The 25,456-nt window shown below is 46.3% G+C and overlaps 3 protein-coding genes across 8 annotated transcripts in view; 1 reads left to right on the top strand and 2 right to left on the bottom strand.

Moving 5' to 3' along the window:
• Positions 1-7,595, bottom strand: part of HNRNPD (heterogeneous nuclear ribonucleoprotein D) — a 10,987-nt gene extending 3,392 nt beyond the window's left edge. For 3 of the 5 annotated variants that reach the window (XR_010884328.1, XR_010884329.1, XM_067297449.1), the window contains exons 1-4: positions 7,384-7,595; positions 2,726-2,894; positions 1,745-1,906; positions 462-593 (exon numbers count right to left, since the gene is read on the bottom strand). Coding sequence is in view for 3 of the 5 variants with exons in the window: in XM_067297449.1 (XP_067153550.1) it covers positions 462-593; positions 1,745-1,906; positions 2,726-2,894; positions 7,384-7,580 (660 nt within the window). In the remaining 2 variants the exon portion in view is untranslated. Of the gene's footprint in view, positions 1-461; positions 594-1,744; positions 1,907-2,725; positions 2,895-6,115; positions 6,869-6,928; positions 7,057-7,383 lie in introns of those variants that run through there. The other 2 variants (XM_067297450.1, XM_067297451.1) reach the window with 2 other exon arrangements.
• Positions 7,596-9,489: 1,894 nt separating this feature from the next.
• HNRNPDL (heterogeneous nuclear ribonucleoprotein D like) lies at positions 9,490-14,108 on the bottom strand. 2 transcript variants are annotated; one of them, XR_010884326.1, is made up of 9 exons: positions 13,926-14,108; positions 13,290-13,458; positions 13,036-13,197; positions 12,461-12,592; positions 12,228-12,342; positions 11,195-11,362; positions 10,936-11,033; positions 10,449-10,552; positions 9,490-9,761 (listed from the first exon to the last, which is right to left on the bottom strand). XR_010884326.1 is itself a non-coding variant. In XM_067297448.1 (8 exons), the coding sequence occupies exons 1-7, from the start codon at positions 14,012-14,014 to the stop codon at positions 10,963-10,965; spliced, it is 906 nt and encodes a 301-aa protein (XP_067153549.1). In that variant the 5' UTR covers positions 14,015-14,092; the 3' UTR covers positions 9,490-9,761; positions 10,936-10,962. The 2 variants fall into 2 exon arrangements, 1 of the variants encoding a protein (XP_067153549.1); XM_067297448.1 differs by lacking the exon at positions 10,449-10,552 and having other exon boundaries at positions 13,926-14,092.
• A 440-nt stretch (positions 14,109-14,548) lies between these two features.
• Positions 14,549-25,456, top strand: part of ENOPH1 (enolase-phosphatase 1) — a 14,150-nt gene continuing 3,242 nt past the window's right edge. Inside the window, exons 1-5 of the mRNA XM_067297443.1 lie at positions 14,549-14,720; positions 20,328-20,429; positions 21,195-21,397; positions 24,550-24,682; positions 25,330-25,453. Coding sequence (XP_067153544.1) covers positions 14,637-14,720; positions 20,328-20,429; positions 21,195-21,397; positions 24,550-24,682; positions 25,330-25,453 — 646 coding nt within the window. The 5' untranslated portion in view covers positions 14,549-14,636. The remainder of the gene's footprint in view (positions 14,721-20,327; positions 20,430-21,194; positions 21,398-24,549; positions 24,683-25,329; positions 25,454-25,456) is intronic.

The following is a 25,456-nucleotide window of genomic DNA, read 5'->3' as shown; positions in this document are numbered from 1 at the left end:
ACAGGAAAGCCTAACTTCCAGGCTCATTCCAGTTTTGGAAGGGCTCCAAGAAAAAGTTACATTTTGCTTAAAACAACAACATATTTCCATGTGCAACACTGCAGAATGATCCAGCTACCTGAAAAGTGGGGTGAAGCCTCATACAGCGGAGGAGTGATGCAGCACTCGGTCCAAACAGCAAGGGAACGTGGGAGCTTCAGCATGAACAAATAGGCTGCTGCCCAGCCCTCTCCTCACAAGGGCTGTGTAAACCTCACTGAAAACCCTCTCAGTCCAAAAGTTAGGATCACAGTAGGATCACATTCCTAGCACCTACGTCAAAGCTTCAGAAGTTTCGTGCTTACATCACAGAAATAATGCTTACAGATATTTTCAGACTATTATCCCAAAACACATGTAACTGGGAATGTAATTTGCTCTATTATCAGTGTTATGTTCCTCTAGAAAAAAACTCCACATACTTTACTAAGTCCAACATTATGGTATTTCTTCTCCATTATTTTCTTCACTGGTTCCTCCTCCTTGAAAGTAATGAAGCAGAATCCACGCCTTTTGTTAGTTTTGTTGTCCATGGGGAGCTCTATAGATTCGACCTGGTTGAAGACAGTTATTTTATCTATTATCTTGCCATTCATGGTGTTTTGACATGTTATTTTAGCAGCTCAAATCACTTAACTGAACTTACTGAAACTTGAATACGATAATGCGCTTGCTTCATAGGGCTTTACACTCATTGACATCACTAGAAGCCATGTTCCTATTGTGCAAAAGATCTTTTTCCTCAAACGCATACCACTGTTTTCCCACTCAGGAACTCTTACAAAACAGGGTTCATAAACCATGGTTTAACTGTGCTGGACAAGTATTCTCAGTTTGACTTTCAGTTTTAGCTCGATTAACACTGAGGTAACTAGGTATTTCAAACCTTGAGCAGACCTAAATTTTCAAAGTTCCTACTAAGCAGATTTAACTTCGAGCAAGTTCAGAGTTCTATTTATCCATAACACTGCTACAGCTATGCGTTAGGACCAATTTTTGTCACTTAAACCCCAGACCGCAAACACATTAGAGGGAAGTTTTCCCTACATACGGTACCCAGGATTTCAGCTTTACTGAATGATAGTTAAAGTCTTCAGGGCAAAGCAAACCATCTGCAAGGTAGTAAGATGGCAGGGAATTCAGTTATCGGTCCCTGCCAACTGAACTGCTGTCAGGACCTGATACTGACAACATCCGTGAACTAATACAGCAAAAGCAGCCAACTTCAAGCCCATACAGGTTTAGCCTAGTTCATTCGTACCAACAAAACCTGGGGACACAGAGACAATACGCAGCTGCACAGAACTTATGCAAGCTGTCTGAATCCATGCCCCAGCAGGTAGGTTAGTTAGGGTGGCTGAAGAGCAGCTCACCCAGCTGTACAAAGCAGCACCCTCAGAAAGGCTGCCCCCCACCAAACCCCAGTCAAGACCATCAGGCATCCCATGAATCACTTCCTGAATCTCTGACATATATCAATCCTTTTTCCATTAACCCAATTTATATTGCCAACAGATGCAAATCAAAGCCTTTAATTAAGCCTCTGCTCACAAACACTTCTGAATACTTAATAACATGGAGCTATATTGGCCATTAAGCTTATGGTAGCTTCAGTACAGGTTGAGTATGAGGGCTTTCTTATTAAATGGATGAAGAAGGCACAAGTTCTACACATCGAAGCAGATATTTCAGTTTTGTCACATACCTCGCCAAAACCTCCAAAATATTCCCTTATTTTCTCTTCAGGGGTGTCTGGAGATAAGCCTCCAACAAAAATCTTCTTAACAGGTTCTTTTGTTTTCATGGCTTTAGCTCTTTTAGGATCAATGACTTTTCCATTTAGCTTGTGTTCTTTCTGGTCCATGACCTGTGGAAAGTTAAAACAAGTGTCAGGATCTTAACTGCAATTCAAACTAAATATTTCGCTGGTGTTCAAGTAAGGACCAGTTAAACTGACAGCATTAACAAAACCAAGCATGATCTCAATACTTTTATTACACTCATCATTTGTTGCATGAAACCAAACAGTCCTATCATTTTGATCACTACTCACTGACTACGTAGACAGTCTACCAAAACCTTTCAAGAATCATCTGGAACCATCTGTCACGCCAAGGAAATATGGACATAACATTTCTAAGGAAACAGTCTACGATCCCCTCCTCAAGCCTCCAAAAAAGAAAGGAGGGCTTTATATGTGGCTTATATATCACCAAGGAACACTGAAGGCAAAACTTTCTACCATTTTAGGTTAATAGCTCATTTTTGCTTGGGTAAAGCCCTAATCTATCAAAGCCAGTACTAGTCCCAGGGCCAGCAGCGCACTGTTCCAGTTCTGGACCTTAGAGGCCTGATGGCTTTGCAAATTCCATCTTTCACAATCGCTGGCAGCTAACATATCTATATACAGAATTATTGGAGAACGCAAGTCCCAAAATGTTCTTATACACTCCCTTGCAAGTATCCAAGGCCACCCTTTGGGAACTGCTGATGCTCTTAGCCACCGCATTTTGAGTAAGGTGGTTAAGGAGACAGAGAAAAGACTTTTCAATAAGCATCATCTTAAGTTTGTTGCATGGCAAAACCACCTTTAGCAGATTATGTACAAACAGCTACGCAAACAAGCATCTGCCTAGAATTTTTGCTGCCTAGAATTTAGCACGTTGATTAGTTACAGTAACACTACCTTATCTACGCTCTCCGATTCTTTAAAGAGTACAAAGCCGAAGCCTCTTGATCGCCCAGTGATGGGATCTAGCTTCAGAGTGCAGTCTACGACTTCACCAAATTTAGAGAAATAGTCCTTCAGATCTTTCTTTGTAGTGTCCCAGCTAAGGCCGCCAATAAACATTTTCCTGTTAAGACAAGATGGTTAATCCGTTAGTGCGTCTTACCCTAAAAGCCTGTACTGTTGAGCCTTATGAGCTCAGTTACGTAATCTAAGGAATAGCAAAGTTTTATCAGCGACACTCCACGCACACATAGCAAGGCCTGCACTTTCCCAGAAGTTACTTACATGATCCTGGCCAGATTAGATATGGGCTTACACGCATGCAAAAGTGTTGCACCATCTTCTGCTGCAGTTATCTATTTTGCTGGCCCAAGAAACCACAAACAGCGATATCAAGATACATATTATTTCCTTGCATCCCCACCACTACAGATTCACAGGCTTAAATCTATTTAGTTATCTGCAGAGTGCCCACACAGCTGTTTTTGAAACAGACACTGGCAGAGTAGAGTTATAAGGCAGTGCAGTTACAGATGAGCATTTACATACTAGCCTGAATTGGACGTATCTTAGTACTAGCAAACTGGAATCAAAATAAATCCCGTGAGTAACAACAGCTTAAAAATAAAAAATAAAAAAAATAGTAGAGTATAGGATGCTCAAAACTAATTTTCCTCCCCCAAACCTGGCCTAATCCAGTACAAACACCACAAAAAGTTCCAAAACTGTCCGTATACAGGACTAGTGTTGTTGATGAAGTTGGTACAGTAACTATCTCTAACCATGACTTTAAATTATAAGAGCACCCTGGAAGTTTGAAATTAAATCATGACCATTCCATAACATCAGTAAGGCTGTGCCTCAAAAGGGAACACTTCATGGTTTGCATCAACCTGAAGCCAAGCAAACAAGCACGTGAAAGGAATAATCTTAGTTATCCAACCACTGGGTCATGCACCCATTCAAAAGACTCATTTTGAGATGATCTCTTCTAATACCAAGAAGGAAGATTTTACAACAGGCTCAAAACAAAAAAGTAAGATCCATTAAGATCTTCAAGAATGCTTCCTATAAAACCTTCTCCATTTTAACCGTTCCAACTTATTCCACAATTGTACATATTCTTTTGGGAAAATCTGAGAAGCCTTAGTAACATGGTTCAAACTCCTTCACTTTCTACTTATATATTCCTGCACTAATCACACTGGGCTTCACATGCCAAACTTTCTCAAATCAAAGCTGCACATATGAACTAATTCCAGGCTTTGTTGAATTAGTTGCAACCTTAAGAGAACAAGAACATACGGCTTCTGAAACATCTATCCTCTTTATGGGTGAGGGGGTGCAGAAGCTTCACCCATTTCTACAAGAAGTTTAAAAAAAAAAAAAAAAAAAAAACACACACAGAAGGGGCACCAATTCCCCATTCTGTTATATATCTTTCCCATTAGCTCCAGCTCGTTGCTCAGCACAGTGCCAAAAGTCTGTTCTAGCATGACATCTTATTGTTTTCAGGACCAACGGGAAAAAATTGGTTCATGCTGGTAACACAGCAGCCTCATACTAGTAGGGCTAGTAATTCAAAAGACGCTTTATATCCATGCATTTACCAGTAGCACTCAATCCGATTTTGTTTTGTCTGAAAAAAGAAAAAAAAAACAGAAGACAGCATCATATTTATGACACATGGGAGATACTGATACTCTAGTGGTTACTGCAGAAGGTGCACTTGCTGCGTGATATATCTAACACCTGCTTTACAGTTATCAACAAACAATTCACCTGACCACACAAAGACCTACTTTGTATCCCTACACGCACAACAGACCCAGCACACACATTTGAAATGGACAGTTTTCTGCAGAGTTTTCTACCAGTGTGCAATAGCTGCTCTGGAACTGCATTCACAGATCGAGTACAACATGATTACTGCAGCTTACCACCGCAGCAACAAAGCAAAAGACTTCTGCTACTTTGCAAAACTGAGGCCAGATCAAGGCTACAACACAGTGTGAGCACACAAACAACTTACGTGCAATGTCACTGTGCTATCTAACACTTGTAAAATAGTAAACTATTTTACTTTGTAAAAACACTTCTCGAACTACAGTTTGGCTGATATGTCATACGACCACATATATTTTGCCGTAATAGTTTACCAGAAACATACTGGCAAAGCTTTCCAACTATGGACTTGCCTAAACAGAACATACACACTACTGCAATTAATAGCTTCAGCCTTCCTCCACCAAGCTGATCAGGAAGCTTCCTAGTAGTTGCCAACATATGGATTCCTGAAGTCCACAGTTCACACCAAGGAAGACCTGAGGTTATGAGAACTTGCGCACTTGTTTTTGTTGAAGACTGCCTCTGATTCCTACTGCAAAGGAAACGTGAAAGCACTGGCATTCAGCAACTATTTAGGACGTGCTGTTTTCCCTCTACTACAAAGAGAGCTATCCAAATACTTCATTTCTTAAACAGCATTAACAATAAAATGCACTAAGTCAAAAAACTCTCTATCATCAGCTAAAAGACTAAACTAAGCCACAAATCACTTATGTTACAATGTAATCAGTGCCCAATGTCACTGCACCACTCAATGACAACTTTTTCTAGGCTATGTTGATTCAAAAGAAAAAAAGAAAAAAAGCATTTCCTAATGAAAATACTTGAATAAGTATGTATTTAAGAGCAAAAGGTAAAACAAATATGAGAATTGCAAAGGTACTTAAAACCATTAAGAACAGGCCAAAAGCAAACAAAAGTTATTTGACGTTTTCACTAACACCAGCAAAACACTCTTCAAACAAGAAAGGTTCTTGCCGTCTCCCTGCTCTCAGCAATATCACAGGTTACTACAAAAACAGGAAGGTTTCCCAGCAGGTCTCCACAGGACAGAGTCAACCTTCACCTGGCAAGCCCCTCTCCCTGCTCTGCCCACCAACGAGGGCATCTCCCCAGAGAGAAGATCTATTTCAAATCACCCTCTGAAGCCTTACACAAAAGAAAAGAGGACTTCTTCAACTTCTGACTGTACCAACAGCCACAAACAGTAAAGCTCGGCTGCAGGGAATCCTTGTTTAACATGCTAAAAACAAAGGGAGTTAAAAAGACTACTGGCAGCAAGGGAGGACCATCAAATAACCAATATGAAAACAGAAAGGAACTCAGGATTTTTGCAAAGTACATTCAAAGCATTCATCTTCTCAGCATTTCGGAAATACTGAACCCCAACTGCAAATAGACAACAGCAAGAAAACGTATCCAGGCATAACTAGCTAATCTTCTTTGCTTTTATTTTCTCCCTTGATCAAAAACGCATCTGCAATATTAATTCCTTACCAGCCAGACAGGAGACAGCATACAGCAGCAGTCTGTCCTGTCACCAGATTTATCATAACTGATTTTTATGTACTGCATGAAAGATATTCTCTGCCCCATGCCAAGCACCCGGCAGAGATCTTCAGAAGACGAAGAGCTGCCATTGCAGTGAATTTTAACTTCAGCAGTTATCTAAAACAATCGTCCTCACAGCAAGTCCCGTAAGATCAGTCTTTCTGACAAGCACATCTCTACCTATGGTGAGCTGGAGCACAGAGAAACAAAAGTTATATCGCCAAGAAAAATGGGTTCCTTCTACTTAGGACTCGAAGTGCAGACACAGTTTAGGCTAGAAAGAAGTCAAGCTGCGTCACACCCCTCACTGAGGCGCAACTGACACACCTATTTTTCCAACATAGGGCAACACTAAAAAAGAGTGCATCACTAGAACGCAGCGACATGAAATTACATGGTATTTTAACGTGCAACACACATTGCGTTGTTAATTTTTAAGAAACGACATCCCCAAAAGACTTTTTGTAGTTGGGCATGCATCAGAGCAGATCTACACTTCCGGACTAGTCACCGTAAACTGTCCTGGGAGTAAGGCTGACAAGAGCCCCAGCCATGAAACTCTCCCCTCTGGACAGCATCTTTCTGCACTCCGGGACAGCACAGCTCCTGGTAATTCCAAAACAAAACCTGAGCGCAGTCCTACCGCCAGTTCCCCGAAGTGCTGAACAACAAACCCGATACCAGTCTGACCAGGAACACGTTAGCTCCGTAATTTGTTTTTACGCTCAAAAGCCCCTACGTGACTCGCCAGCTACCTACGGAGCACACCGGGGTGAGCGCCTCAACAGCCCCACAGCGGGCCGCGCCGGGCGGGCAGGGCTGGCTCCGGGCAGGCACCGGCCGCCGCCGCGCCTGCCCCCAGCCCCGCGCATTTCGGTTTCGGTAACCACGGCCCGAACTCCGAAATACACCAAAAAAACCAATCAAAAAAAAAAAAAAAAAGTAGAGCGGGGAGCTCCGAGCCGAGCGGCGCACCGCGGCGGCGCCGGGGCAGAGCAGGGGCCGCCCCCGCAGCCCGGCCCGGTACGTGACGTCGCCGCGGCGCCAAGTAAACAAACGGGGTCGCGAGCCGCGCCGCCAACGGCCGCGCCACCAACGGCCGCGCAGGGAGGAGCAAACGCCGCGGGCGCGGAGCGGGCAGAGGGGCCGCCCGTCCCCGCGGGACGCGCCGAGGAGACAAAAGCCGCAGGGCGCCCCGCGCCGCCGCCGCTCACCCCTCGTCCTCCTCGTTCTTGCTCGCGTCGATCTTGGCTCCCTCCGACTCGATCCCGCCGCCGCCGCCACCGCCGCTCCCGTCGGCGCCCCCCGCGCCGGCCGCCGCCGCCAGCCCCTCGGGCTGCTCCGCTGGCTCCGCCGCGCCGCCCCCGGCGCCGGCCGCCGCCGAGTCCATGGCGAACTGCTGCTCCGACATGGCGGCGCCGCCGCTGCGGCTGCCCCGCGCCCGGCCGGCCGCCGAGCGCGCGCGCGGCCCCCGGCTCCGCTCCCGCTTCCCCGCCGAGGCCCTGGCGCCGCTGGCGGCCCCGGCGACGGCACGAGCGCGCCGAGCCCTCCCGCTTTCACCCGCTTTTTTTAATGGCGCCGCCGCCGACCCAACCTAAAATGGCGGACGGAAGGAGCGCGGCGGGCGGGGTCACGTGACCCCGCCTCCCGGGGAGCGCGGGCGGGGGGGGGAGGCCGGGGAAAGCCGGGCCGGCCGGCGGCCGCCGTCTGGCGCGCGCTCTGAGTGCACCACCGAGAGCGGGCGGCGCGGCCAGAGCGCCGCGAACCATAGAGAGGGAGCGGCGACAGTAGGCGGTAACGGCCGCGCCGAGCCGTTTAAACCGCCTCCCTCCTCGGGAACGCGGGCACCGGCAGCGGGCTCGGTAGGCAGCAGGGCCCCTCCACTCGCCGCCGGCGTTGCAGCAACTCACCGGCGGGCCGCAGTTTTGGGTAACGCGGGCCCTGCGTCACACCTCGGGCAGGTGACTGATTGTATCCCACAAGCCCCCAAACGCTTCTCCATGTCTTAATGTTAACTGCTGGTTTGCCGCAGCATGGTCGTTGTACGGTTCTCAAGCGGTGCGGCACCTCGCAGCAGAGGAACCGTGACTTGTCATGAAGCAGGGCTGATTCCTCCTAACTCAGCGACTTCAGGGACTCCCTGAAAAAGGCCTGTTTTCAATCTTACTGGGATACAATGGGATTCCAATGCCTTAAGATACCAAAATGTTGAAACCTTAAAGAAAAAAAGTCACCTTTAAATTTAAGGCATAAAGTATGAGAACTTGCTAAGGGTTAACACAAAGCTTGACTCCTTTATACAAATTTTTTGCTTAACATGCTATTAATGGAAAAAGTGCAGGAGAAAGACAACATCCTAATGGCAAGGAGCAGTGTTTGCAACTCCCAGGAGGCAGTGCTATTAACTTTTCCATGCATCTGTACTTTGAAGAAGTTTGGGAGTCCAAAGTCATAAAGGCTGTGGCTTCTTCCAGTAGCCACATACTGTCACCTCTGTCCCAGGCACTGGTGTCAGATAGGGTTCACATGTCCAGCCTGAGCGCAAAGCATTGAGATAACGCAAACTTTCCTGGACCTGGGAACTGCTTAATCCACAGAAGCCTTTCTACGTAACTGCCTTCCGCATGAGACTGTAACAAGAGTAAGGCAAAAGACCAGGTTTCTAAGACAGCAGTAAACATAAAAAAGAAAAAAAGAGGCAGGAATAGAGTTTAAAAACTTTTAGAGGAAAACTTGACCAAACTCACCTTTCTCTAGACAATCCCCTTTAAGGATATGTTTGGCAGACTAGATCCTTGCAAATTAGCTACTCACATTCATACTTTCCTGAACAAGCACTCTTCTAAACAAGCAAGGTATATTTTTGATGTATGAGTAGACACTGGTGTTTATGTGTACAGAGAAAACTTAAACTTACAGCCGAGTATTGCAAAGCTCCAGGCCTTGGGCAAAACTTTTATGCTTATATCCCCATCCAGTCCCCTCTGCCCTTCAGAACAAAGGTGCTGCTGTGGTCCTAGATCCCTTCCCTGAAGTTTACAAAGCTGGCAGCAGCATACCAGCAACCACTCTATTTCCTCTAACACAGCAGGCAATAAACAACACTGCAGTTTCCTCAGTTATGCTAACTAAAGGCACCAACTACAACCAGTTTGACTTTTCAAACCTTCTCAACTCCCACTGTAGTTTTTGAGGCAGAAATAGGAGTGGGGTGTATTGTACCTGAGTCATGTATGATCTCCAGAAAGGTATCTACCCTTCCACACATATGAAACAAATCTAGATATACCAACGTAAGATGACAGCCAACACTGGAAAGCTAAATTCACTTAAGTAAGCATTTATTAGAGAATTCTTTAACATGAAATCATACAAATAAAAGTTTGTATAAACACAAGTCCACATTGTGTCATAACATGAATGGCAAAAAAAGTAAAAACCATAAAAGAAAACTAATCGGCCGCTATATACAGTTGGACACTGTTGTGTCATACACTAAAAGTCTTTTACAAAATAGTCATTTCATGTCACGAAGACCACTCTCCATTCACTCCTGAAGCTCTGCAAGATGGCTTTGCTGCAGTATCTCCACCTAAAAACCAAGACAGAGTAGATGTCAGATATGTGCAAGTTATCACAAGAATCGTTAAAAGGTCCATTTTCATGAACTGCTTTAAGTCTTCTATATATTCCTTTGTTCACTGTTAAAGATCATATGCATATTTACTAAGGTAACACAAGAGGTTGTTACCCATCAATAATTTATCTTCCCAAATATAGCCATTCAACCCATTTAGGAAGCTGTTCCAGAACACCATATATCCAAATTAAACTATTAATCAGGCTCTGGATCAGTTTTTTTGCGCCAGAAACACTGCCAAAAGGGTTTCCTGTTTGTTGTGAATTCATCTGAATGATTACTGTACAAACAAGTCAGATGCATTTTACTCAAACAGTCCACGTGCATATGATCTTTAATGTTTTTCCAGATTTAAAAGTTCGTTTTGGTTTGCAGATTTCACTATTAGCTATAAAAAGAAAAAAGCAAGCATTAAATCTTAAAGAATGCACACTTAAAATGAGGTTCCACAATTGAAATACAACACTAAACAGAAGACCAAATGATTAAGCTGTAAAGGCATTTATGTACTTTAACTCCTGTAAAAAACCATTTAAGTTAAGACACTTAATCTCCAAAAAGATTAAAAAAAAGAAGCCAAAGTCTGAAGTTTTCCACTTTAATCTTTACGCTGGTACATGAAGTTGGAAGAGACCATACCACAGGACAGCGTTTTCTGGTGTATGCCTTGCGCTCTGCCTGCAACGTGCGACCCCAGAGATAGACGTGGTCAGGGTGACACACGGCCTGCAATGAAGTTCCCGCTGGCGGGTACAAACAAGGTATAATGTCAGAGTTAGAAGACAACATTCTTGTTTTCCTTAAGTTGTACCCATTTCAGTACTTTACCTGTTAATACTTCTAATAAGTTTAATTATTCCTCTAGACCACCTGGTACACAACGCAAAACAGAAAAACTCTTATGTTTTTCTGAAGTACTAAAGAAGATAAAGTCACATTTTTACAGAGTTAAAGATCTATAGACACTGTAGGCAAAGCTGGTTTAAAAAAAAAAAAGTATTTTTAAGTTAACAAAAGTTTAATTAAAGAAAAAGTCAAGCTACACAAGTTTTTACTCTTCATTTGTCTATTGATCTTTAAACTAGATTACACATACTCCGAGTGGACCTCGCACTCATATACACACCTGTTTCCTCAAGTATTATGTACTGCTTTAGTATGGCTGGTAGTTGTTTTGGTGATTGCCGCCACCACGGGATGCTTTTCCGTATGTGCTTTGTTGACCTGCGGAGAACATAGGGGAGACAAACGTTTTTTCAAGTATTTGATTTACCCATCTGAAGCACTCTTTCCATATATAACACTCAAATGGCTACTCTTTTTAGAGCCACGTGTTTGAGTGAGAGGTGTTAGAAACAAGATACTTAGGAATCAAAACCACTTACCACTGTAATCTGTGTATCCCGGACCGTACCCATAATTGGGATAGTTGTACCCGGAGTAGTCATAGCCTCCATAGCCACTGTAGCTTTGATCACTATAAGCACTATTGTAGTTTCCATATCCTTGATCATAATAGTTATTAAATCCTTGATTCCAGTTTTGCCCCTGACCTGAAACCAAGTATAGCATTTAATATATTAAATTCTATAACTCAAATCCTACTCCCCTCATAAGCCACTTAATCTAACTGGCTGTCTTTCTGTACTAAAATTATTACCCAAAAAACCCCTCTTACCTTTCCAATAATCCAGGACAAAGTTATTTGTTAAAAAAACAAACAAAAAAAACCCTGAGGCACCTCATTTGGGTGAGATGCATCATAAGATCTGATCATCAATGGCATAATTAAAAAACACACACACACAAAAAAGCATGTAGCTCTGCTCATAACAAAAAACAACACACACAAACACAGGTGGGTACGCACGCATACTGAGAACAAACACCTTAACAGCTCCTGCCATTTTGCCTTCTTAACTTCCATCTTTGGATCATGAAATACCTGAGCATCGAGTTATAATGCAAGATCAGCTTTACTGCATTATGTTAGCTGTGTCTGCTTGACTTTTAAGGACCATGCATTAACTCATACTTGCACGGTGTAGATAAATTGCTATCTTTCTCTTTAGCAAATACCTCTGAATTTCTCACCTATCAACCGACACTGTATCCTTGCACATTCTGTACCATCCATTTAGTTAAGCTGCAAATTACGGATTTAAAAGAATATCCTAAATCTGGCTTGCCATTTGACCACTTCAATGCACACAGAGGTTTTAAGTTTTAATACACAGATCTGCAGTCATAACAGCCAAAACGTAATTTGAAGAGATTCACAAATAGACTTTCTGCATTATTCTTTTCAAGCATTAAAAACCTACATACAACCCAAAACTTAGAATAGCTAAAACCCACCTTGATCTTCAGTATAGACATGGAAAGATTTATACTGCTTACAACATCCATAAAACTCACCCCGTCCACGCCCCCTTCCACCTCCTCGTCCACCAGTCGCATTGCCTTTTCCTCCTTTCTGTTGCTGCTGCTGTTGCCTGTATACCTCTTTGGGCTGCGCTACTTTGATCTCACACTGTAAAAACAGAAATTCGTTAAGTCATCAAGAAGCTCAACGCCATTTTATCAGTTGCTTTCAGGGAAGCACACAAACAGTTGTCTATTTAAAATGCTAAGAGAGAGAACTTCCCTACCTTGCCTGAACCAATTTGATGGTATCTGCTTTCTAATAATTTCTTTACTGGTTCTTCATCTGTATATGTGATAAAACAGAAACCCCTCCTTTCATTCGTCTTTGTGTCCATGGGAAGCTCAATGTTTTCAATCTGAAAGCAAAGTTGCATATCAACAACACGTGAAAACTGTAATCAGCTTTTTGATTCTGCCAGAGTCATTCAGCAGTCAAATGTTTATGCTAAAAACAAATTTCAACAGGTTGCTTTTCCAGAGGCCATTTCACCAGTTCCATTTATAACTGTAGCATTGCTTTAATCTAGTTAGGGCAATTTGCTACAGACATCCAGCTGCACAGTCAGAAACTTGCACCACGTGAGCTAAACCACTAAGGGGGGCACTACAGTTATAGTAGCTTTTGACAGCTACAAATTAGTCTTATCACAGCAGCAGAAAGTGCACGGAGGTGTTTCCAACAAGGCTTAGATCACAGCAGCCACATCTATGCTCTTCCCTCCCAGCCTCGTCTGCCTGACAACACAGGCAACGCTGCACTTGGGAACCAAAGCTACGTCCATACGCTGCTACACCTTACCTCGCCAAAAGCGCCAAAGTATTCCTTAATCTGTTCTTCAGATGTGTCTGGACTCAGCCCACCAACAAACACTTTTTTGGGTGGTTCTTTTCCCTTTAAGGCTTTTGCCCTTTTAGGATCTATTAATTTCCCATCCAGTTTGTGTTCTTTCAGTTCCAAGACCTAAAAAGCACATATAAGGGGGAAAAAAAGCTCAAATCGCAACAGGGAGCCAGCGGTGCCTTACAGAGCCCACCACCACCGCAGCCACTCACCTTTTCCACGCTGGCAGCGTCTTTGAAGAGCACAAACCCGAAGCCCCTCGACCGCCCGGTCACCGGGTCCGTTTTAATCGTACAGTCCACGACCTCGCCGAAGCGGGACAGGTACTCCGTCAAGTCCTTCTTGCTCGTGTCCCAGCTAAGGCCGCCAATAAACATTTTCCTAAAACGCGAGAAAAATACATATAATACACGAAGGTGCATAGAAGCGGGAGGGCCAAGCTCCAAGCGGCCGGGAGAGCCCCGCCGCCCGGCGCGGCCCGACGGCCCCGAGAGCCGCCGCGGCCCCGCCACCAGCGCGGGGGCGGGGCGGGGCTGAGCCGCGCGGCGGCCCGCTCCCATTAGCGGTCCGTGACGTCACGCCCCGTGATTGGCACCGCCGCCCTGCCCGGCCGAAACTCGGTCACTCGCCCGGGACACAAAAGGCGGGAGCGCGGGGCCCGCCGCCGCCGAGCGCGCGCGCGCCGCCGCCGAGCGCGGCCATTGGCGGCCGGAATGAGGGTCCCGCCCCCTCGCCACCAGGCTCCGCCCCCAGCGGCGGCGCGCCGCAGGGCTTCCCCCTCCCCCCACGCAAATCAAGGGGGGAGGGCGGAGGCGCGACCCCCCCCCCCGCCCGCTCCCGGCTCCTACCCGTCGTCCTGCTGGTTCTTGCTGGCGTTGATCTTGGAGCCCTCGGCGAACTCTTCCGGGCCGCCGCTCATCTCGGTGGCGTCCTCCATGGCGGGGCGAAGGCGGCTCGGGCGAGCGGCGGAGTCAGCGGAGACCTGAGCGGGGGAGAAAATGGCGGCGGAAGAGATCCGGGCACCGCCTGCGCCGTCCTTATATACCCGCGCCGGCAGCCAATCAGCGCCGCCCTCCCGCGCGGCGCCGCAGCGGCCCCTGGCGGCGCCCGGCGGGACCGCAGCGCCCGCCTCGCCACAGGGCGGCGGCCCCCCCCCACCCGGGGTTCCGGGGGCGGCGGCTCCCCCCGGCCCCGCCGCGGGCGCAGAGCGAGGCAGGCGGGCGTCCCCGCTGCGGGACGGGAGCCGGGGGGCTCCGCCGGCCCTACTGCTAGCGGGCTGTGCCGGGGGCGGGGAAGGGGCGCGCGGGCGGGCCCCTGCGGCGGCGCGGGGCAGCTGCGCCGCGGCAACGTGCCACCCACAAGCGCCGTCAGGGAGGCGGCCCGCGCCGAGCCGCGCTGCGCCGCGGCGGGCGGGGCGGGGCGGGGCGGGGCGAGGCGAGGCGAGGCGGGCGGGGGCGGGCCCGGGCCGGCCGGCACTCCCCCGCGGCCGGCGCACCGGCACGGCTCCGCCGGGCCCCGGCACGGCGCCGCCCGCGCCTCTCCGCCCGCAGCCGGCGGCCATGGGCGTGCTGCCGGTGCCGGCGGAGGTGCGCGCCATCCTGCTGGACATCGAGGGCACCACCACCCCCATCGCCTTCGTGCAGGTGAGGCGGCGGCGCGCGGGCAGGCCCGGGCGCGCCCGGCGGCCGTTAGCGCGGCGCCAACGGCCCCGCGGGCGCTGCCCAGGCCTGCCGCTCCTTTTCTCCTTTTCTTTAAATTTTATTTTAACAGCCCCACCTTCTCCTTTCCCTTGTCCCCCCGTGTCTTGCGCCAGCCTCGTCGTTTCCCCTCCCTACACCCACGGCTTTTTTCCACGTGGGTCATCTCTGAGGTTGCGCGAGTGTCTTTGATACGCTGTTACTTCTGTTTTCCGGAGGAAATACGTTCTTACGGGTCCTTTAAAAAGTCGCTGTTTGGGGGTTTTGCTCGCTTTTAAGGAAGGCGAGCTGCCGCTGCCTTTGAGACCGAGGGCAGTGTTATAGGGAACTGTTCAGATCTGGGTAATACAGGGCAGTTCAGTAAGTAATTTCTTTTGAGGATGTGGACGTATTCAAGTGTCCTCGGCTTGCTTCAGGAAAAGCCTTCCAGCGCTGCTGTCGCTAGGAATGCTTCCCAAGCGCACATCTAGCTGGAGCTGCCGCAGCTCGCCTGAGTTTGCAGAGAGCCTGAAATAGTGTCTCTGGGTTATCCACTGCCTTTTCCCTTTGCCAGGGCGATAGTCAGCTGTCCAATGTCATCAGAGATTTATCCGAGTTTTTCCAGCACGCGTGGGAAAGGGTCAGAGCACAAATACAAGGGGAAGTCAACACCACGAACAAATCAAGCGTACGTTAGCGGCGCCCAGCATGTTATGGGTGACTTGCCTTTCCTAAGAGGAGGCCCCAAAGTTGTGGTAGTGCTGGTTTAGGTCCGAACCCGCGGGAAACGGACAGTCTGCTAGGCCAGGAGGGTGTCTGGACAAACAGACTATTACAGTTTGCAGGTTTCCCAGCAGCTGTGGGCCCCTTCTCTCCCAGAGGTTTGCAGGCCCTAACCCAACTCGTGTCTGCCATGCCCTTAATAGAAGGGAGTAATTTCCTTGTATTTGAGACATTGAACGGACGTTATGTTAAGACTGCTCCTGTCATTAACCTTCATCTCTCTGTGATATCTTGGAGCTTTTGGTGGATGTTTTCTGCCGATAGTTTGCATTTTGCTTTAGAATACAGGAGGGTACTTTGTGACCCACGTAACGCTTGGAGGGGTGAATGCGCTTGCAAGACTTTCTAGGTCTTTTTGTTAACACAGTTTAATGGATGAGCAATATGACCTACATATTTCCTTTCTATGTTCTTCTAGTGCTCTTGAACAGACTACAGATTTAGATAGCGTTACAGCTGCCTCCCTTCCCTTGACATCTTCTAATTTAAACAGCTTCAACACTTCACATAATCTAACAGAGCAAGGAAGTTGTTTACAACCACCTAGGAGCCAATTTGTTGTCATGCTAATAACTGATACCTGCAATATGCCTGAAAATGTTTCCTAGCTGAAGTCTTTTTGTTGCAGGGAGCCAAACAAATTATGGCTCTCAGTTTACTGAAAATCCTGAAAACACTTGGAACAGTTTATTTTACTTGGACTTTCAGTTCACCTCTGTTATTTTTATTTGTCTTCAAAAGGTTCACAGTTGGGTCTGTGGGCATTTTTTCTTTAATAATTTTATTTAATCCTTTCTTTAACATTAGAACTTTTAATATGAAAAGGTAACAAAATAAAATGAGTCATTAAATTGGATTTAAGTGGATTAAGCAAAGATGCTAGGCTTCTAACTTTTGCATGTTATATGCCACCAATTTTTTTTTTTTTCTGGGTCCACTGTGCAAGAGAAAGCAGATGGCAGGGGAGATGTGTAATTTGGTAAAGCAGGGTTTAGCCTCTTTATTCTAGAGCCTAAACTAGCCTCTAGGGTTTGCCAGATTTCTTGTCAAAGAGCTAACTGTTACTGAACTTTGGGAATTTTGCCTTCAATATCCGTGCAGACAGTCACCTTGGTTGCATGAAATCCTGCAAGCACTAATCACAGCGTGCTACTTGAACATCAAGCTGAGAGTAAAAGTACAACCATTCTTATTACCTGGGTTAGTGTCACTGTAAGCAGTCGAGATGGGTTAGGAAGTCAGCAGAGCTGTCCTCGTTCACACGGCTGTTTCTCCATCCTGTGAGCTGCGTTTGTGCAGCCGCTTCTGGGATTTGGCGTTACAGAGGTGTCTGGCCGGTCGGTGGTGCTGCGAGATGGTAGCTCGGGCTTCCCAGCATGCCCAGGACTTGGGTATAGAGCTACAGGAGCTTTGCGTCATGCACCTCTGGGTCTCCTGCTACCCAAAATAAAAAAACTATGCGAATTTACTAAGGTTTAGAGCTGCCCTGGGGAAACTTATTAAGGGTTTCCAACCCCCAGCAAGAGACCTGTTGAAAGCCAAGGCCTTGGAGAAATAGACTTTTTTTATAGGATGCCAGGAGTCTTTTTTTCCACAGAAACTTACAGCCTTAGAAACTCAGCAAATCATTTTCTGGGGTCAGTCTTGAAATTTGTAAGTGATCTGTCACATTTGCAGTTCATCATTGCAGTTTTCAAACGGGTATCATTTCTCGGACCACAGACCAACACGTTTGCCAGTGTGTGCTTCAGGAGTTCAGCTTCAGCTTCCAGCACTTTTTACAATCCACTCAGTCACCGAATACACTGAGTTTAGCAGCAGCTTTCACACACAAGTGAATATTGCAAAGGCTGTTATCTCACACTGTACATGCCTCTGTCCTCTTCCTTTAGCAACACAGCCACAGAGTGCCTTACTCACAGTACCTGCACGCTATAAGCACTTGGCAGAAAGCTTTTTCTGGCCTCGGATGAACCCTTCCAAGAGAGTTATTGTTACTCAACCTGCGTTCACAAAACCTTACTCCTTAAGGATGCCCCATCAAAAACCAGCACGGGCTTCCCATTGGCTTAATTGCAATCTCCTTATCCCCTTTCCGCTTAAGTTTTCAGCTACCAATATAATTAATTTGGTTCTACTTCAGTCCTCCAAAGACATCATACTTAGCTAATTTCCAGAGTTTTTGAGTCTTCTGTCATATTGAAGTCCCTCCTGGAAAAAGGAAGGAAAAAAAATAAAAAAGAGGAAAAGGAAATAAAAATCCATAAACTCCACACAGGAAAACTGATTGTGCTCAAAGGACATAAGGTCTTGGCACTCCAGTGCTCGGGAGTTGCCTTCTGGGGAGAAGACGAATTTCAGCGTTGATACATGGTTGGGAGGGCAGGATATGCCTGCAGAGCTGCTGTTCCCCTTCAGCCCAAGCTCCCCAGGTAGCAGCAGGAAACTCGCCTACAGAGCGAGGGTAGCATTTGATTCAGGCTGGTCATTTTATGTTCCAGCTGTTGACTTATTTCTAGACTGTTATCCCATTTGTTACCACTTACCAGGAAGAGATCTTTGGAATCGCTGCTTTTATTTTCTTTCCAGTCCGCTTTCCCTGGGCATGTATTCATCTTTTTCTCTCTAGCAAATAACTTGTACTAGGCAGTCCCATCCGCTTGCTCCTATTTCAGCCACTAAAAATAAACACCAGTATAATTCTCAGTACTGACTCAGTCCGATATTCTCACTGGCCTTGAGGCAGGACGCTCTTGCTACTTTCCCATGACCTCAGCGGACTCGTGGGGGCAGTGCCTCTTCGTCCCGGCATCAGGTTGCCTGCAGACTTAGGAGGACAAACAAGAAATTTTGGATTCTGTTTGGAAATTTTTCTTTGCAAGTGTGAGGGCAAGAAATGCTGCTTTTAAAAAGAAATCAGGACCTTTTGAAATCCATGTTGTAAGAGAAGTTGCACAAAGGCATCAAGTCAGTTCCCCTTCCCAGTGGATACTTTTTAATTTCCTACCAAATCTAAAAGATACCTTGAAACTTACTGAGCTCAGATAAAGGAAATGAGAATGCAGCTTCAGGTATGACAAGACTTGATTTCCTTAGGCAAGTTTATGGGATTTTTCTAGGCTTTTAAAAAGATTTTTCCTTTCCCCCACATTTGCATTGCTTTTAAAATATGCAACATGGGAAATGGATTACATTTCAGTAATTGAAAATCGAAAAGTCTTGTTGCTACAGAATGCTTTCAGGAACACTTTTTTAAAATTAAATAACAAGTGTGGGCATTTGAGATGGTACTTTTAATTAATAGTTTGGCCAGTTTTTTGCTCCTGTACATCACAGAGAAGCTTCCGCTTACAGCTATGGCCAGTATTACCAGGAACTCAGTTGACTGAAACAGTGGCAGTAAAATGGAGTCAACTCATCGTTCATCAATCCCATCGTTCTCCGCTCTGTGACAATATTAAAGGTGACATACAGAGAGGAGAAAAATAGCATTGGCTTTCTTTTGCTTCAGGAGAGATCAGTTAAGTTTAGTTTCCTCCCTACTCTTCCCCATCCCAAGTTTTTCACAGTTAGGAAAAGTCCAGTTCTTTATGTGATGAGATGGTATCACCATTGATGGAAGGAACACTGAAGTGAAAATTCAAGGTATCAAATAATAAGAAACTGAGAAGGAAAAATGCTTTTATCCAACTGATTAAAGTAAAAAATGTGAGTGACTATGGAACACTTTGAAGAAAGGATTTCTTCAAAGTCCTCCTAATTCCAATAAAGCTCTATAAATCCAGCTTTCTCGTCACTAATGCTTTTCCATCCGCCAGCAAAACCAAGAAAGTCCAAACAGTCATATTTCCCCAAGAAAAAGCTGAAGTGTGCTCTCAAGTCCTCATCTTCTAAAAATCCAGGGTTGGGGCAGCAGAGCCAAACCCTCAGTGCTGCTCTGAAACAACCACCCATCCGTCCTCTGTACCAGAGGAAGGAGCTCCCTGCCCATCCTCTTGTCCCGAGGCTCCACCTTGGCCCAGGGGTGTTACCTCTCAACACACCTGGCTGCTGCTTGTGCCTTTTCAGCCATGAAACACCAGCAATTAAAAGATTTTGTAATTATTTCTGGTTGCCCTTGAGATCCCAGGTGTCTGTGGTTACCTTTTGACGGTTTTTCCTACCTCCATTTTATTTCATTTGGAAGCCTGTTCTATGGAGCCCAATGTTACTGAACTAGACTTTTTCTCAAGGCCACTGTATATACAGTTCTCTAGTTTGGGTGACAAGTTGAATTTCATTCCAGAATGACCTCAGTGAGGGCAAGGGCCCCATTAAAAATAGAATAGTATAACTTGTCAGTTCAGAGTATGTCACCAGTCAGCCTTGAAATCCTGAGCTTTTGGGAACTCATGGTCACATCTACTGTTTGAGAGCGTTAACATTTTTAGGCAAGTCCAGGAAAAGGTATGACCCACCTGTTCGTTCTCAGAATGAACTTGACTTGTTGTTAAAGCCACTCCAGCTGCTTTCTCTGCTGAGATTTAAAAGTTGCAGCTACATACACTTTTGTTCAAAAAAAAACCCCAAAAAACAAATCTATATGTACTGAGCCTGGTTCAAGGTTAGGGTTGGCCTGAAAGCAGACAGACAACTTTGGCAGAAAGTTTTGTAACTTGTGGTGCTGTAGAGAAAGTGTGAGTGGGGGAAATAATCATACTCGCCAGCATGTACGCATGATCGCTTCAAAACCAAGTCAGATTTACCTGTTTCAGATTAAACGAGCTGCCTGTTTTTGTTATGTACTCCTAGGACACCTTGTTCCCTTACATCAAAGACAACATTAAGGAGTATCTGCGTGCACACTGGGAGGAAGAGGAGTGCCAGCGGGATGTCGGTCTTTTGAGGAAACAGGTTGGTTAACTGAGCTATATAATGTCTTGATGTGTTTTTACTGCCTACCTGGGACTTCAGGTCACTCAAACTCCCCTGCAGTCACTCCAAACAAGCCAGTGGGCCTTCTCCGTCCCCCATGGAAGCTAGTTCCCTTGAAGACCTCCCTCTCTCCGACCAGGGAGTGGACCCCAGAGCTTGGGGTTGTCCTGCGAGAACATCTGCCGCTTGGGTGGTAGCTCAGGCACAGCAGGAGAGCTTCCCTCAGCTCAGCGTGGTGCCTGCATGGTGCCTTTTCCTTGCTGAACCTGCCACCGGCAGCCTCCAGGCACCTGTTGGGGAAGCAGCACAGAAAGCAGTTGGCAGAGGATTTGTCCTGTGTGGGGTAGCATGTTCTGGCCCTGTACAGTGGAATGGCCTCAATTTGAGACCTGTAGCTGTCTGAAGCCAACACAGGCATTTGCTTCTTTGCCTTTATTTCAGTAATTAAATACTTAAGCGAGTATAATCCTTGTTAGACTATTTACAATACAACCACAGCAGTGCTAATTGTTAGGTTTGGAAAGTACAGAGCATGTGTTTCTAGACCCCACTGGATTATGAACTCTTGACTTAGAAAAGATTCAAACCATATTATAACCCTCCCTGACTTCCTGTCCTTAATGCGAAGCACAGCGTCCTGCACTTAGGAAATGTGTTAATGCAGATAATAGACCGATTTCCTAAATTGACATCTTGACACTACTCTGTCTCTTCCCCCACCTTTTTGTGATTCATGATTTCCAGGCTCTAGAGGACTCCAGCTTGGATGGAGTTGTACCAATTCCTTTAGAGAGCGGAAGTGGGGAAGAGGAGCTGGAGAGGGTTATCCAGGCTGTCGTAGACAACGTGCGCTGGCAGATGTCTCTCGACAGAAAGACCACAGCACTGAAACAACTGCAAGGTCATATGTGGAGGGCGGCCTATGCAACTGGACATGTGAAAGGAGAGTGAGTAACTTCTGCATTTGAAACCTTTCCCTGGAGTAGCTGTATGAAGTCCCAGAAACGGCCCTACGTACAAATTTAAATAGAATAACTGTCTAAGTGGAGAAGCAAATATGTTTACTGTCAGCGGCGACTTAAGCCAGGCCGCTGCTGCTGTGGAACCAACTGCAGTCATTTCATTTCCAAACTTGATCTTACAATGAAACACAAATCCATTGAGTTTAATCTTTGTGTTCTGTGAACCAATATTTTACAGTGACCTAGGGACTGAACAAATTGTCCCAGTCTCCACTGGGAAAACTGCAGGTGGATGAGGGTGTTTCTCCTTAAGGAAAAATCAGCGTGTACATGCTGGGAAACAGTTAGTTCTCCAGGCACCAGGGCAGGGTCTATAAAAGAGAGGGGATCTGAGAAACAGAATATCTGTGGGAATGCACATAATGGAGACGTGACACAGGACAGTTATGCTTGCACGATTAGTGGAACATTGACCCAAGCCACGTATCTTCCACTCTAAAAAGTCAAAACATTTCTCTGTATTTCGGTACAGAGATTTCTTCCTAAATCAGGAGATTGAGGCTCAAGTATGAACTTTGCACAGTTCTCTCCATTTTTTTCCTCTCTCCCTCTTTTTTTTTTTTTTTTAACAAAATTTAAAAAGCTGGGTTTGCAGGAGTAACAACCTAGACTGCTGGTGGGTCAGGTTCTTTTATTCATTTCCTCCTGCTTTATCTCTTACCTGAGTATCTCTTGCCTTTCCACTTCTTTTTGTCTTCCTGGCTCCTCTTTGTGTTTCAGCCATAACCCACGGGTATTTAAGTAGGGACCGCCAGAGTTAAGCATAATCTTCTTATTTATATCCAGAGACATTTGGTTAAATGATGCACTTCAGGTTCCTAAAGTAGTAAAATAAATCTTTAAGTCTGAGGCATTTTGCCAAGGGGGAAATGAGGAAGAGGCAAAAGAGCATGGAAAAAGGTGTAAACACCCGCCAGAAAAAGTAACAAAAAACAAAAGCGAGGGAAGAGGGTCAGCCATCCTGGTTTTTTTTAATTATTATTTTATAAACAGGTGGATTGCCTTTATTTTGAAAATTAAATAAAAGGGTTTTGCTTTTGCCCTTCACATCTCACTGATCTTCAGGTAGAACCTGTTAAAAGTACTTTTCCTCAGGGCCATACCGTGGACAAACATTTGTAGTGGCCCAGATACCATGGAGCCAGCCTTGCTGCCTAGCAGCAAACAGGGAGTGAGATGTGCTTTGCTGAAATCTCCCCCTCACCAAACTATATTCAGCACATCAGTGGCTGAAATCTAGGCACTCAACTCAGCATGCAGAAACATGAGGGCGTCTGGGAGTTTTTACAGGTGCTGTATGGCCTCAATATATTTTCTGCTGACACCAGATACATTTAGTAAGTAACTATACAAAAAAAAGGGGGGAACGACTTTTTTTTTTTTTTTGAATGCCTAGCACAATAGAGCGCTGAGCATATGGTCAAGAAGTCGGAGATGAAGAAAGGTCTAGCTGATGGCTAGAAGTCTGTAAAACTCTCAATCCTTTGGCATCTGTTTTGGAGCCCTGTTTCTTCAGGCACTGCAGGTGCTCAGATCCCCTTCTCGGGGCAGTACCTTTGGGCCTTAACTCAGGTGGCCACATATAGTGGTATAGGGAGGAGGGCTGCTGTTTGGACTTGAATGTAAACTAGGTTCCCAGAGGATCACTCTTCCTCCCTCTCCTCTCTCCATCCTTCTGCTGTGTCAGATTCAAACCACTTCCCTGCCCTTTTAAGGCTGTTGGTGGCCTTTCCTCATCAACCACCGTACGTATCATCAAGGTACTTACTGTCAGCTCCTCTTTGTTACTCCTTACCATCCTCTTGGCTTCAGTTTTCCCCAGCACAGTGGTGATGTCTCCCCTGCTGCTTTCCTAAGTGTCCTTCCCCAGCTGCCCCTTCAGTGCCTCCCCATAGCGCAGGGGCTGTCAGCACTCCCGCTGTGGGGCGGTCAGTGCACCCAGGCTGCTGCGTATTGTACAGCATGTTCACAGCTGCTTCCCTCACCTGCTGCCCTTCAGCTTGCGCTGTGGGCCCCTAGGGCTGAGAGGACATTTTTTTGTCTGTTTTTTTGTTTGTTTGTTTGTTTTGTTTTTTTGTTTTTTGTTTTTTTTTGGTTTTTTTTGTAGCGCCAAGCAGTGAAGGACCTTTACATACATACAGGTGCAGTGTTGGAGGGATCCCGTGATACAAATGAGACGGGTGTGAGGGAACTGACAGACCTGTCCGTTACAACGCACTGGTTGCCATGGCTTTGGTCCTCCTTCCCTCTCTCACAGCTTTGCTCCCTGCTGCTGAGCTTGGCTTCAGGTTGCTACTGCCTGGTAGTGAAACGTGGTTGCCGTTTTAGGACTGCTCTGCCCATTGCTATATGCAAGGCCAGAGGCATAGGGGGAGGGATGCAGGTACCTAGTGATCAGGAGGAGTCAGTTCATTCCTCTGCAGTGAGGTTAAGGCAGGGACATGTTTGACCCACTGCTGTAAAACTTGAACTGGTCACTGAACTGACACACTGATCTGTGTCCCTTAGAAAACCCTCCTTTCCTGGTTTGTTGTCTGGCTTGTAACAGTTCACAGAGAGATGCTCAGTTAGTTCCCGCAGCTGCAATCTCATCTCTACTCCTCTCTAAGCGTATTTGGATGGGTTTACCCTGTTCAGATACAGCTTATGGGCAAAGCTCTTACCAAAAATTAAACCTTTGTAGCTCACAAGGCAGGTGGGATTCAGGATGCAAGAGCTTGCCTTCTTCTCTGTCCTCCCCCTTATTCCTCCTTCCTGCAGGAAAGTGGCTGGAGGCCACGTTCCCAAGCCCTTTCTCCCCTCTCCAAACTGAAGGGGCTGGAGAGGCTCCTGCCAAATGTCTGGAACAGCTCATCAGAGCTGCCGTCTGTGTAGCCGTGAATGAGCTGCTCAGTCTGCTGGAGCTAAGAATATATTACGGGCTGCTGAAATACACTCCCCAGTTGCAGAAGCCCCGGGCAGATTTTAAAAGAAGTCTTTGTTGGTACTGATGGGACAGTTTTCACAGTGTGTGGCTAAAGGTGTCTCCCCCAGGTATGTCTGGGTTTGTCCTTACCTGCTGCCCTATTTTGCTTCAGAGTCTTTGAAGATGTGGTTCCAGCCATCCGGAAGTGGAGAGAAGCGGGGATGAAGGTCTACATCTACTCTTCAGGGAGCGTTGAAGCCCAGAAGCTTCTGTTTGGCTACTCTACAGAAGGTGATATTCTAGAGGTAGATAAGATTATCACTTTCCTTACAGATTCTCCATCTGCAGAGCAGTTCATTCCTAGAAGCGGGAGGGTACGACTGCTCTTGATGTAATGCTTCAAGAATAGTCTCAGCTAGAAAAACAGTGGTGCGCTTGATGTGCAGAGTTCAGCTCAGCCAGTTGAAAACGCTAGCTGGATTCTACATCCCCAAGTTATCCCCCAGTGAGAGCAGAAAGCGTGTCCAGCAGTCAGCAGCAGCGTGGTTAACATAGTTGGGCAGGGGTTTGAGAGATGACTATTGTCCTATTTCAGGCAAATCCTCTCTGCTTAAGTTGGTCCCTGTTCTGGAAAGTCTTGCAGAAAAAGACAAGCTGAGCAGAGTGCCATAAGGAATGGTGACAAGCACCTGTTCTCACAGAGCTTGTGAACATCTCTCTCTAACTTAAAGACAATGAGAAAAACCTGTAAAACTCCCCTCCGTACAGCTCTGCCTCCTCACTATCCTGTTAAAAGCAGCATGTTTGCCAACAGACATGATCTGCTCAGTGCCAGGGCTGACAGCTGGCTGTTGGCCCCTGTTGTTGCAGTGGGAATGAAAGGAGAACTCCCCGTAGCTCTGCTCTTCAGATTGTATCCAGCAAGTGTTTTTGCTTTTCCTCTCTCTTTCAGCTCTTCGATGGCCACTTCGATACCAAAATAGGTCCCAAGGTAGAAAGCGAGAGCTACAGAAGGATTGCTGAGAGTATTGGGTGTGCAACGAACAACATCCTCTTCCTGACCGATGTCCCTCGAGGTA

Source organism: Apteryx mantelli, chromosome 5 (assembly GCF_036417845.1).
Source record: "Apteryx mantelli isolate bAptMan1 chromosome 5, bAptMan1.hap1, whole genome shotgun sequence".
Classification (NCBI taxonomy): domain Eukaryota; kingdom Metazoa; phylum Chordata; class Aves; order Apterygiformes; family Apterygidae; genus Apteryx; species Apteryx mantelli.
This window is presented reverse-complemented; position numbering and strand designations above follow the sequence as displayed.

Bases quoted from the DNA above. Each gene is read 5' to 3' on its own strand.
- HNRNPDL (XM_067297448.1), bottom strand. From the start codon at position 14,014: ATGGAGGACGCCACCGAGATGAGCGGCGGCCCGGAAGAGTTCGCCGAG. The intron at 13,459-13,925 runs GTAGGAGCCGGG...CTCGCGTTTTAG, and splicing joins AAGAACCAGCAGGACGACGG to GAAAATGTTTATTGGCGGCC. The intron at 13,198-13,289 runs GTGAGTGGCTGC...TGTGCTTTTTAG, and splicing joins ACGCTGCCAGCGTGGAAAAG to GTCTTGGAACTGAAAGAACA.